Source organism: Emydura macquarii, unplaced genomic scaffold, assembly GCF_026122565.2.
Source record: "Emydura macquarii macquarii isolate MOO-44397 ecotype Brisbane River unplaced genomic scaffold, CSIRO-AGI_Emac_v2 contig_1390, whole genome shotgun sequence".
Classification (NCBI taxonomy): Eukaryota; Metazoa; Chordata; order Testudines; family Chelidae; genus Emydura; species Emydura macquarii.
In genome coordinates this window covers 22945467-22958942 of record NW_027131527.1, presented here as the reverse complement: position 1 = coordinate 22958942, position 13476 = coordinate 22945467, and the positions used below count along the sequence as shown (strand labels likewise).

General features: G+C 42.6%; 2 protein-coding genes across 2 annotated transcripts in view; one reads left to right on the top strand and one right to left on the bottom strand.

The window, feature by feature from the left end:
- The window catches only part of CPEB3 (cytoplasmic polyadenylation element binding protein 3), a 166498-nt gene extending 165021 nt beyond the window's left edge, over window positions 1–1477 (bottom strand). Inside the window, exon 1 of the mRNA XM_067552878.1 lies at window positions 1364–1477. The gene's annotated coding sequence lies outside the window, so the exon portion shown is untranslated. The remainder of the gene's footprint in view (window positions 1–1363) is intronic.
- The window catches only part of MARCHF5 (membrane associated ring-CH-type finger 5), a 61088-nt gene continuing 48589 nt past the window's right edge, over window positions 978–13476 (top strand). The window contains exon 1 of the mRNA XM_067552882.1: window positions 978–1927. Within this exon, the coding sequence (XP_067408983.1) occupies window positions 1884–1927 (44 nt within the window). The 5' untranslated portion in view covers window positions 978–1883. The remainder of the gene's footprint in view (window positions 1928–13476) is intronic.

The window sequence follows — 13476 nt, the reverse complement described above, 5'->3', positions numbered from 1 at the left end:
GTTCTCAAACTTTTTTTGCTGGTATCCCCTTTGAAAATATTTCAGGCTGGGACAAGCCTCCCAGCACAAAAAGTGATGTCCCCCCATGCCATGGCACCCTTACTGGCATGTGTGGGGGCTAACACCTCACAACCCCTACATAATAACCTTGCAACTCCCTGAGGGGGTCCCTAGTTTGAGAACCCCTGAGATAATCTTAGGATAAGAATACCTCAAACTGCTCTTTACTAACTACCTCTGATAAACATCATGGAAAGCATGGCATCAACCCTTCCTTGGCCAAAATAGGGTGACCAGATAGCAAGTATGAAAATTGGAGACATTTTATTTTTTGGGGGATAATAGGTTGCTTATATCAAGCCCCTAATATCAGGATGTCTGGTCACCCTAGGCTAAACTAACACAATGTATGATCTTCATATATCAGTGCAGAAGTGAGAATTGAGAGTGAAGGACAGTAAAGAAGAAATAATGGAGTGATTTTGTAGATGTAGAGATGACATCACAGTTTGATCTCATCTAGGAAAATAGGTACACTACATTATAACAGGATGACTTTTTAGAAAGGAGTTATTTTTTTTCCTCCATGAGGAAGTACATCGACAAGCTAATAGAAGAAAATTCACGCTATTCCCAGATTCCTTCTGGACGTCTCCCTCGTGCCTCATAGCACAGCTGGGGAGGAGAGTTTTGCTACATAATCCCCACTTCAGTTATGTACTTAGGGATACGTCCTTAAGGAGGTCTTTTAAGTGCAAGTCTTTAATGAAGCGTGAAAGGACATTAACAAAGGGGTATATGTGTATTTGTTATTGGCAATAAACCCACAGACGTCAATTTGACTGTTTAGTAATTTCACTCGAATCACGCCAATCACCATCCGCCTCAGCAGCCTGTTAAATTAAGTCAGGCACTCAGCACTAATCCCTTTCTCGTTTACCAGAGACCCCGGTCAGAGAAGAAAGGGGGGTCTCGCGTGGGGCAAAGGCCGCTTTGGAGAGCGAAGCGCAGTAGCAGCACCTTTAATGTCACACAGGGGGCGGAAAGGACGCGCCTGTGTCCCCAGTGTCCTGGGGAAAGGAGAAGGGACGGTGCTGGGGCTGTAGGCTTACAATGAAGTACTGGAAGGCGGCTGTAATCTCCTCCTCCCCCGTCTCTGCCTCGGAAAGTAGCAGACGGGCCCGACGAGGGGACTGGGAGAGAACAGCCCCTTTGCTAGGAGAGGAGAGGAGAGACGAGACGAGACGAGACGGTGACAGGGCTCTTCTCCCCTTCCCCGCCCACAGGCCCTCAGGGAAAAGCGGGAGGGAGGCGCTAGCAAGAGAGCAGCCCGGCGGAGAAGAAGAGGGGACAAGGTGCTGACCTTTCCCGCAGCAAGTGCGGCCATCCCGCCGCGTCCCCCTCTGAAGGCAGCGCCCACCTGCCCCGCACTCGACACCGCCGGGGAGCGGTAGCAGCAGCCGCGACGCGCGCCCCAGGAGCCTTTAAATCCCCTCAGCAACGGCAGGCGCGGGGACTACATCTCCCATGGTACCCCGGGCGGCCTCCCCGCCCCGCGCTCTGACGTAAGGGGGCGGGGGCGGCGTGGCTCTTACCTCACAGACGAGGCGCCCGCCGCCCCCCTCGCTGTTGCTTACTCAGCCCGCGCACCTTATGGAGCCTGCGGCCCCCACTCGATAGCAGTCACCTAGGGGCTGGCTCGCCTTAGCGGCCTGTCCTGCACCCCCACCCCGCCCGCTGAGGGAGGGCCTGCCGGAGCGGTGCAGGGGAGGGGGCCCCCCGAAAACTCTGCGCCAGTGTCAGGCTTCGGGCCCTGTATTAGGCCGGTTCCTCCTGATAGCGCCACTGCAGCGGGGCCTCCGGGGTCCCCGCACCCGGAGAATATGTCGGACCAGACGGGCTTGGCGCTGCAGCAGACCATGGACAGGTACGGAGCGGGGGCGATAGATAGATAGATAGATACCTACACGGACGTGGAGGGAGAGGGGTGTGTCCGTGCGGTGGGGTTAGCCACCCAGCTACGGGGGAACGTGTGTGGGGGGAGCTCTTGCATGTCACCGCCGGTTGCCTGATTGGTTCACCTGTGTGTGTAGCACCACAGTGCACCAGATGCTTCAGGGAGACTAAATCGGGGTGATTTATGGGTCTCAGAGAAATGATATCAGATAAAGGGATCAGGAGGGTTATGGAAAGTAAACTTTATGGGATTACTTGTTTCTGTAGAGTGTTTATTCTTATGGCATGAGAGACCGAGTTATTGTGGGACAGACTGTGGAAAGAAGTGGAGGAAGATTTGCCGTTGGTTAAAGCTCTGTACTGGGATTCAAGGTCTAACTTAATTTCCTGGCTCTGCAACAGACGTCCTGTCTCACTTTGAATAAATCACTAAAGCCTTGTTTACACTAGAAAAATAAGTCAGCTTAACATAGGTCAATTTACAATCTACACTACCCTCCTTGAGTCGGTGGAGTTCATCCTTATCAGGAGCACTTCCACCAACCTAAGGGGCAGTATGAGGAGCCACAGGCTCCCAGTGGGCTGTCCTCGTCCCCTCACTCCCATTCTCCACTGGGAGCCAGCACTGGGCTTCTACCCTTCCTGTTCCTAGGGAGAATCCGCCCAGGGCTTCTCAGCCCCAGGGAGTGGGGTCCAGCTGCCCCACCTTCTTGCCTGCTCCCCACTGGGAGCCTGGAATCATATCAATTTCACAGCTCAGCCATGAAATTGACAAGGCTGCACCCACTCTAGCTGCTGGAGAAGCCACCTGGGGGCTGGGGGAAGCCACTCAGGGCTTGTTCCTCACTGGAAACTGACAAGGCTGTCCTGGCTCCCTGTAGAGAGCTGGTGGAGAAACACCCTGGCTTTTTGCCCCACTCCCACAGGGAGCTGAGACCAGCAGCTCAGCTCTCAAGGGGGCTTTCTGGTCAATTTCACTCCTATGATATTGATTGACAAGAGTGACAGACCCACAGCAATGTAAGGGATACAGTGGCTACACTGATACTGCATTGCCCTAACTAAGCTGACATAAGCCCTACACCTCTCATTGTGATGGTTTTATTATGTCGGCAAAGCAGAGGAGTTACATCGATGGGGGGAGCATTTTAGTTTGTACACCTCCACTGTTCTGTCGACAAAACTCTCTAGTGTAGACCAGTCTGTTGCCTCAGTACCTTATCTGTAAAATTGTGGTGATAATTTATCCCTACTACATCTCTAAGGTAGGAAAGTATCAGTACCTACGAGTTGTTTAGGTACTAAGATGATGGTGGGACATATGTCTAGAAAGACTTGGGAAAGGATATAAAAGCAAAGGAGGATGTAATTGTGAGGGTTATAGAGGACACTTTAGGCATAGGAGGCCTCATGAAAGAACGTTTGTAGTGCGGGTAGGTGAAGGCTGCAAAAGAGGAGTAAATGACCTGCAAAAGAAAAACAACTGGGATTGTGCATTTGTTGTTGCGTTATGATGATAACTAATATATAAGAATGGCCATACTGGGTCAAATCAGTGATCCATCTAATCCAGTATCCTGTCTTCTGACAGTGGGGGGTTGCCAAATGCTTCAGAGGGAGTGAACAGAAATGGCTACTTTTTTGAGTGATCCACCCCCTGTTGTCCAGTCCTAGCTTCTAGCAGTCAGAGGTTTAGGGACACCCAGAGCATGCGGCTGTGTCCCTGACCATCCTGGCCAATAGCCATTGATGGACGTATCCTCCATGAACATATCTAATTCTTTTTCAACCCAGTTGTACTTTTGGCCTTCACAACATCCTCTGGCAATGAGTTCCGCAAGTTGACTCTGTTGTATGAAGAAGTACTTTCTTTTATTTGTTTTAAACCTACTGCCTTTTAATTTCATTAGATGACCCCTGGTTTTTGTATTGTGTAAAGAGGTAAATAACATGTCCTAATTACTTCCTACACACCATTTATGTGTGGAGAACCTGTCAGGCTTTCATCATAAAGAAGAAAACAAGGCACAAACCTAGTGTCTTTCTCCTTTACAGATCACCTTTAAGGAAAGTGAACTTAGTGAAATGCAAGCTACCATCAGAAGAGTGATGGAGACTAAATTATGTGAGGCAGGGGCAGAGCTATATGCAGCCTTTAAGGTGAGGATGAGGAGTTTGATGGTGGAGGAGGAAGGTGATGTGGTGGGAAAGAGAAAAGGATAAATTTGGTGTCTGCATTTTGTATAGGATGGAAGAGTGTAAAGTGAAAGTCAGGTCAGCCAGAGAGTAGGAGTTTATAATCTAGGCAGGAGATTGTCAAGGAGGTTGCAATAATGTAGACACAAAATTACCAAGAGTTTTGGAAGCAGGAATGAAAAGAGAGTTGGATTTTAGAGCTACTCAGGTAGCAGCGTCAAGGTGGACAACAGCCTGAATGTGAGAAGTAAAGGAGAGAGGGACAAGGAAGACAACAAAAGTGTGGGAAGGATGGTGGAATTACTGTAACTGAAAAAGGAAGAACATTGTGAAAAAAGACCTTGGAGATCATTGCCAATCCAAAACAGAACAGGTTCTCAAACAATGGGATGTGTCCAGTTGTACTTCAGTATCTTCTGAATTCTATTCTAGATTTCCTTTCTTGTAATACTAGTATTTATCTTGCCTCTGATAAAATTGGTGCTTTAGTGTTGTACACAGGTCCTAAAACGCATTTTGGAGACTTGTTTGCAGATGTAATATCATCATGACTGTGTAGCTTGTTGCGTTGGACAAATCTCCTAAGATGGTACCAATCTAAGTTGCTTTACATTCAGCCTCATGATCTCCATTGTGGGTTAGTGTATTAATGCGAAGTAATGGGTGCTAGCTGATACAGTTGAGGTCTGAGACTGGTAAATGGGTACAGTCACCTGTAAAGAAGGGTGGGGGGGACCACTGAGTTTGTGGTGTGTTTTGCTTCTGCTTTATGTATTTGGAAAGCATGAATGTTTTTTTCTAAGCAAAAACTATTTTTGACTTTTTTTTTTTTCTTCCAAGTTTTGTGCATAATGGAAGACTCATTAGAACCTTGCCTATACTGAAAAATTACCCATTGGCAAATGTCAGCAGCAAAACATGTTCAGTAGTGTTTCAGAAACCACGGTTAAACCCAAGTCTGCATTTGCAATTAAACTGTGTTCAGCACCAGTTCAGCTGCATCCATTTTCAGCAATAGGTAATTTTCCTAGAGTAGACAAGGCTTGAGGCTGATGTAAAACTAATTAAAGTTAGATACCACAGTAGTCTTAAAGATGAACAGTTGAAGAGGAAGAGGTTTTTTTTTTAATTAGACACGATTTTGATTAGTTCCTGTGCCTTATGAACACTTTGGTGGAAGAGGATATCTTTATTAAAGATTTTACATACAGAAAAAAAAAAAGAATTTAGTGGGATTGACTTGTCTATAACATCAGTCAGTATGGATAACACTTATTGAAGAAAGGTTAAGAGAAGAGTACTGCTCATATACATTGCACTTGCCAAGATCATGTAGATATGTTGAATTGCTTTCATTATGTTCTGTATGGTAGTCAACAAGAAGAGAAATCTTAATATTTGGCACCAAAAATACAACTGGCAAATGCATAGTTTTTCAACATTGGCTTATAAGCAGATATCAAGGTGGTCACAGCCACTTTTTCCTTCCACTTTGTCCTGTTGATAAATGGAATAGGTTTCTTATTGAGCTATATAATTGCTTAAATATATGTGGACGGGTATAGCATCTCCTCCTGATTAGCAGAAAATAATATCAAATTTAACATAAGGTCTATAGTTAAAACATTGATTTGCAACCAATGGTTGCCAATCAATTAGAATAAACCTTTATTTAGGAAAATAACTAAAAAGCACAAAGGCAAAACAAGATTAAAATCACTTACTTACATCAAGATTTCCTGCTTGCTAATTTAAATCATGATTTAAATCCAGCCACCCTGATTTGGTGTTAATTATAACAGTATTCATTCAAGTGATGTTACCATAGTGCAAAATACATTTATTTGGATTCTTAATTTTTACATTTTTATTATGATAGAAAATTGAATTATGCTTTTCTTAGTCACTAGATTTTTTTTGTTTGCCATTTATATCAAGTTGCATTTGGGTGCAAATTTGGAATTCAATTAAATGATCAAAAATATTTTATTTTTATTAATATTTAAATAAAGCTACCTTAAATGTGCTAGATGTATAAGAAAAAAAAGTTAAAAAAACATGTTTTACATTTAAAATAAACTGATTTATTAAACAAAATAGTATTATCTGTAGTTAATAAATTGAACTGATTGTTTTTGATCACCATCTCCTTCACAATTTTAGAATAATAGATCTCATCCTGTCACACCTCATTTTTATTCAGATATTAGTAGAGGAAAACAAGCTTTCCTGTTTTTTCAGCTCCCAGTCAGTTTTCAACTTGGAATGAACTAGTTGAATGGAACTAGGTAATTACACTGAAATGAAGAAAGTATTTTCTCTGCACTTGCAGAAGAGGCTACTGCTATCAGAAGCTGGTTTAGCACATCAACAAACTGTGGTTGCAGGTGTTCAGCCAGTATTTTTCACCATGGTTTGACTTTCTTTAAAACTTGAGCAGCAAACTTGTACTGCTTGAAAATTATTTTATATATTTAATTTAAATGATTTTGATAGACTTTTATTAACTTTAGGCCTTAATATAGTTTGTTGTCATTTCAAATTTAATTTTAAATATTTTAATTTTTAAAAAGAAAATGTACTGTGTATTAAAAAAAGATTTAAATAAAAAAGTCAATTTTTATCCACTCTGATTACAGTGTTCACTTCTAGTTTCACTTTGTTTCTTTTTCTCATTGATACAAAGACATGGATGTTGAATAAGTACACTGTTTCAGGAACATGTAAGTATAGGATATACTGTGTGCAGAATTTTTGGTGCTGAAGTATTCGATCACAACTTAGTAAGCAGTTTATATTTAAAAGAAGTGAGCTTTTTTTTTAATATATATATCCTCTTTATAAATGAGATTTTAGTGTTTATAGTTAGGGAATGGTAAGAATTTCTGGTATCCCTTGGCATGTTTTTCATATTTTATTAGATTTGTATTTTATTTAAATCTGACACGTATGGATGAAGCAGCCTAAGGCCTGGTCTACACTGCTGGTAGCCGTCAACGGGAGATATGCTTGTTTAAGCAGTGAATGCCTCTCTACCCCCTTGCCAGTTTGTGACATGATCTTCTGGCTGTCTCTGTTGGCTTGCATGTTACTACTGCCAAGATACGTGAATTGACCCACCTCTTATATTCCTTTACCTTAGCATAATGCTTGAGATGAGTTTTGGGTACTTAATATATTTGATTTTCATAATTGATAAACCCAAACCTTTTTGCATGCTAGACAGTCTTTTGGTCTTTGTTTCCCTGTTGATTGAGCTGTCACTTAGAAGAGCTGTGTCATCAGCAAAGTGTTCTAGTGTACTGTTAGCCTTGTGATAGTTGTGTTGTCACTTTTCTTCATAATGAAGTCACAGATAATGCCAAATAGAGGTGAGACAGAATGCATCCTTTTTAGACAACAGTGTCTGTTAAACCATTTGGCCAAGTCCATGTTTACTTGACTGTGCATGCTGCACCTTGATATCAAGCCTTGATGATAACTATTTTTATTGGCATACCAGAATGCTTCAAGATGTTCCAGAGTGAATTGCAATGGAGCTGTCTTAGGCTTTTTTGAAATATACAAAGTTTATGGGGAGTGGATTCCCCTGTATAGTCAAGTTAGTGAAAAAGACTATAAACACAAAGTGCTGTCAAATGAAAAATGTAAACAAACCATTTTTTTCTTATCTTTCAATTATAATGACCTCCAGGTGCCATCAATAACAGCCAGTAAAAAAAGCCTATCAGAAAAAAGTATGGCTTGTAAGTTGATGATGTCCCTTTTTAAGGCATTTGTTTTAAATATTTTTTGTGCCTAGAGAGTGTATATCCTTGCACTATCTAAGTGAAATTGGAAACTTTATTGAAAAGATCATCTGAGTTCATGCAACACAGAATTTATTAATGGAATCTATCTTTGCATTTCCTGGCTTTTATCATTTGTTTCTGTCATAGCAGCAATAGAACTTGAAGGATAGTTGTATTTTTGAAAAGACTCTAAATGTCAAACTTAGCATACCCAACAGTTGCCCTGTACTTTATTTCTTACGTTTGTCTTGTCCATCTACTACTTTTTATATGCAGGAGCATTTTCCCAAAACATGATTCTGTGCCATGTAAACTGAAATTCAATATTTGATATTTTGCAAGTAACCTAATACACTTGTAATGGAGGGTAAATGCTTCCATATTTAATAATGTTCAAAGTATAGTTTAAAACATATTAATTTTTAAAAATCAATATTATCTTGACAGTAATATCTTTAAACTCCAGCTATCTAAGGGTAAGTATAGTTAATAAATGGTAAAGGAAGTTAATAGATAAAATAAGAAACATCAACCTTTTATTCTTATGGAAAATTAAACCTTTCACAAAAGATATGAGGTAATTTATGCTCATCACCCTTTTTGACTGGAAGTCTGGAGAAATTGAGACTATAACAAAACTACTCTCAGTGGATCTAATGTCTTTTGTTAGCTCCTTGCTAACAGGATAATGGCTGTAAACCAAGATAAGGTCATTCCTAGTCAGATTGCAGACTAAGGCATGGTCAACACTACAAAGTTATGTCAACAGAGAGCGGCTTACAGCGACCTAGTTGTGCACGTGTCTGCACTTAAATTAATCTCCTACTGCTGTAAGTTCCCTGGTATTCCAACATAGTAATATCACCTCCCTGAATGGCGCAGAACCACAGTCAGTGTACTTAGGTTGATGCAATGTGTCTGCAGTCACTGCGTTACTTACGTTGACCCTAACTTTTCTCCAGCAGCTGTCCCCCAATGCCCCTCACGCATACTGCTGTGGTCACCATTGTGAACTCCATCGCCCAGGGGATCACATGGACCAGAAGCCCCTCCTCCCTTTTAAAGCTCTGTGAATTTTTGAAATTCCTTTTCTTGATTGCTTGGCTTGGCAAGCACATCTAGCAGCTCTCTGTTGTTGAGTGCAATGCCCAGCTGATTGTACCGGCTACATGCTTCATATGCACTTCAACTTGGAGTAGACAGGAGATATTGGATCACTTGTGCCTGTGGGGAGAAGAAGTTGTGCAGACATAGTTCTGAATCTGCGTAGAAATGTCAATATCTATGAGCAGATGGCTCAGGGTATGCAGGAGGAAAGGAACCAGCAACAGTGCCGTGTGAAAGCCAAGGAGCTGCGGCAGGCATACTACAAAGCCACTGAGGCTAGCAATCGATTCAGTGCCAAGCCACAGACTTGTCGCTTTTACAAAGAGCTGCATGCCCTACTCAGCAGAGACACCAACTCCCTAAGGCACCATGGATACTTCTGAGTAGCCCAAGACACAGGAGCGTGCCGTGAACAGCAAGGATGAGGAAGTGGTGGATGAGGAAGAGGAATATGGGTGACAGGTGACTCGGGGATCCAGCTGCACAGGGAGCCAGAACCTGTTCTTGACTCCACCACACTCCATCCAGTCCCGCCAGTCAAGCATGGGCGAGTCCAGTGCAGGGGAAGGAACCTCGAATAGGTTTGTAGATATATTTTCAGTTACAGGGATGGCACCCCCAAAGTAATAAGACATATCTTTTGGCTTTTCATTACTTGTGCTAGAAGAGGCAGAGTTGCTATCTGCTTTTCATTCCCCTCTAGAATGTGGGTTGGAGTGGGGGGGGACGGACGGGGGGGACATGTGGAGCAGTTTGTTTGTTTATACAAGAATGTCCCTTGAACCCTCCTGAGAGATCTTGATGAAACTTTCATGGAGACACTCTGCAGTCTTCTCCCAAAGGTTTCTATCGAGGGCTGCCTTATTTCTTCCTCCAGGGTAGGACACTTTCCCGCACCACTCAGCGATAACTTCAGCAGGCACCATTGCAGTAAACAGTCTAGCAGTTTAGCAGTTCAGCAGGCTAGCCTCGGCAGCTTTGGGACACCAGCAGCAACTGTGCTCTGTCTGCCTTTGTTACCCTCAGAAGTAAGTTACTATCTAAAATTATCACTGCCTGTGGAAAACGGTGCCAGTATTCAGTGTCATTGCTGTGTGCTTATTAGAGTCATGTAATCGAGCAATTCCCTCCTCTTTTCTGCAATACCCTATGGGCCATACTCACCATGGCTTGTGCTGTGACTGGCGCCATGCACAAGCAGTCCCAAGGAGAAGTGAGAATGTAGTGCCTAAAACTTTAGGGAGCAAGAGGAATGAGTTCAGCATCTTAAGTTTCACTTTCCATAGTGAATACACTGACAATGGTACCTCTGTGTTTTATCTGCAGTTGCTGCCACTGCAGCCTTCACGGTCTCCCGTTCCATGCTTGTTGAACACCTGAGCCAATAAGGCGGAAGAAGAGGACTTGGGACCTGTTCAGTGCGATCCTGCAAGCCAGTGCTTCATCAAACCACGAGCACAGGGCCTGGAGGATGAACATTGTAAACAGCCTGGAGAAGGAAAGAGGGGAGAGGCCCAGGAGTCCCAGCAGGAAAAGGAGATTGAGATGCACAAGGACATAATGGGGCTTCTCAGGCACCAAACACAGATGCTGCAGATTCTGGTGGACCTGCAGGTTCAACAATCCCTCTGCAATCCATGGAGAACTCAATATTAGGACATCCCTATATCACCCTCAACAATCCCCATGACATCAGGTGTTGCTGCAGTACCCTTCCACTCCATCCAGTGAAACATTAAAGACAATCACAGCTTCACATATGTTGATCTGTAAAAGCCACGGTTGGTATATGTGTCGTTGAAATGGACATGAATGTTCTTTCCCCTTCATAAGTTCTGTTCTGTTAATTTATTAAGTTTTATTAAGTTTTTAATGTATTTGTTTTAAATTTGCACTTTTTGCACTGATTGTTGTTGCAAAATAAAATTCTATTATTTGGAATATAATTAATCTTTATTAGTTCACAACATATGCTGCTGAATGCTTAGCAGTTCTCAAAGCAACAAATTACTTGTTACTGCATCATATCCCACAACTCATAAAATCAGTCACAAAAAATTAATAGGTGCATTGACAACGTTATAGTCCTACATGTAATTACTCTGGATCACTGTTAAAATGGTCTTTCAAAGCCTCCCTGAGCCATGTAGTTCTGTGTTAAACTCTTCTAATAACCCTTGTGCCTGGCTGTTCAAATTTAGCAGATAGCCACTCCACCTCTGTCCTCCACCCCAGCAGAAACTTTCCCCCTTTGCTTCACAGGTATTATGCAGGACACAGCAGGCAGCCATTACCATTGGAATATCTTTCTCGCTGAAGTCCATTCTTGTGAGTAGACAGTGCCAGCGACCTTTAAAGTGACCAAAAGCACATTCGACTGTCATTCTGCACCAGCTGAGCTAGTAGTTGAACTTTTCCTTGGTGCTGTTGAGGTGGTCGGTGTGTGCTTCGTGAGCAGGGGTAGGCTGAGTCCCCCATGATCACTATTGGCATTTCAACATTGCCAGTGGTAATCTGCTGGTCGAGAAACATAGTCCTTGCTTGTAGCTTTCTGAACAGTCCTTCCCAGACCAGCCCACACTGATTTCAGTGAAGCTTTCCTGGTGATCCACCAATGCTTGCATAACCATAGAAAAGCAGCCCTTTCTGTTGATATACTCAGTGGCAAGGTGGTCTGGTGCCAAAATAGGGATATGCATGCTGTCTGTCGCTCCACCACAGTTTGGGAACCCCATAGCTCCAAAGCATTCCACTATGTTCCGCATGTTGCTGAGAGTCAGTCCTGCATAGCAGGAGGCTATTAATGGCCCTGCATGGCAGCGGCCACTGCAATGGATTTTCTGACTCTTTGGTGCCCCTGAGCTGGAGGGCTGGAGCAAGCTCAGAGCACAGGTCCAGGGGTATGATCTTGTGTATTAAAAAATTCTGCAGTCAGTGATCATCGTCCCAAACCTGCATTATGATGCGATCCCACCAGTCCCTGCTTGTTTCTTGGACCCAAAAGAAGTGCTCTACCTGCAGCTGTTCTGTGAATGCCACCAAAAACCTTTGAGTTGGTTCTCACAGAGCAATCTGGTCTCCATTCAGTCGGTGGTTCTTGCAGCTCTGCAAATACTAAAGGATTGTGCACCTGGTCCTTGCAATGCTTATGATAGTGCAGAGCTGTGTGGATTTGTGGGATTTTTGAAAAAAGGTACAAAAATAATAGCATACAGATACAATTATGGGATGAAGTTATAAACTGGGAAGCTGGCCCCGTGCTTCTAGTCATGCCTGCATAACTTGTTTTGGCCCCATCATTTTTTGTCAAAACTTCCCAAAAGTCAGTGTGCTGGATCGTGGCGAGTTGCACAGTGGGCTACCTATCCATGGTGCACCACACTCTGCATTGATACAAGAACGCTTAGTGAGTATGCACACCACTGACATGAGTCAGGTTTGCACACACACAAGCAGTGTACTAACTGCGAAAGCTGTATTCTGATGTAACTTGAGTTGATGTAAATTTGTATTGTAGACATGGCTTAAGAACAATACTCTCATTCCATAGAAGCTGTTGTCTAGTGTTTGTTTGAACTTTAGTGGTATTTCATCATGTCTTATAAATCACAGCTGTGGATATTTTTTATTTAAAAACAAATTCCAAGCCCCTGAGGGCTTGAGTTCTGTTTTCCTACATATATCTTTGACACACTCTTTTTTCCTATTGTTTTCTTTGAGTTTGGGCTATTTAATGTAGAGCTGAAGAGATGCTTTTTATGAATTGAAAATGCCACTTAGATCAAACTCACAGAACTTCTTCCCTGTCTTGATCTAACTTCAGTGTTCCTGTGTCAGGTCCAACAGGACTGGGTATTGAATCCGTTGAGACACTGAACACTGTCTCAAAGGCTTTTGATTTTCTTTCCAGTTTAGATAAAATTCAGGTCATGCTGACAGTGATCAAGTACATAGTGAAAAATATTTTTTCCTAGGTGCTCCAAATAATTGTAGTTTAAATGACTGGTTTTGTTTTTGATGCATTATAATCTGTTACTTAATGATGAACATCTGGCAAATAAATGGAATGTTGTTGAGAACCATGGCATCAAAAGTCAAGGTTAGTTCATGGGGGGAGAATGTATATAGTATTAATCAGGGATGGACAGAAAGCTAAAGATGTTTAAGAATGTGAACAATAGATATAGTAGATGAATTTCCTCTAATCTGGGGGGGAAAAAAAGTTTCTATTTGGAGGTAATCCAATAATCCTCCTTTACTTAATCTGGCAATTTCACCTGTTTTGAAGGAAGATTTTTTTAACTTCAGCTAGTAAACCCTCCTTGCTAATTAGTATTTTATCTGTGCATTTCCATGGATTAGATGCTGAAATCATCCTGTTAGCTCCTCAAAAGAAACCCAGTAGGTAGTCCTTATATGGAACAGT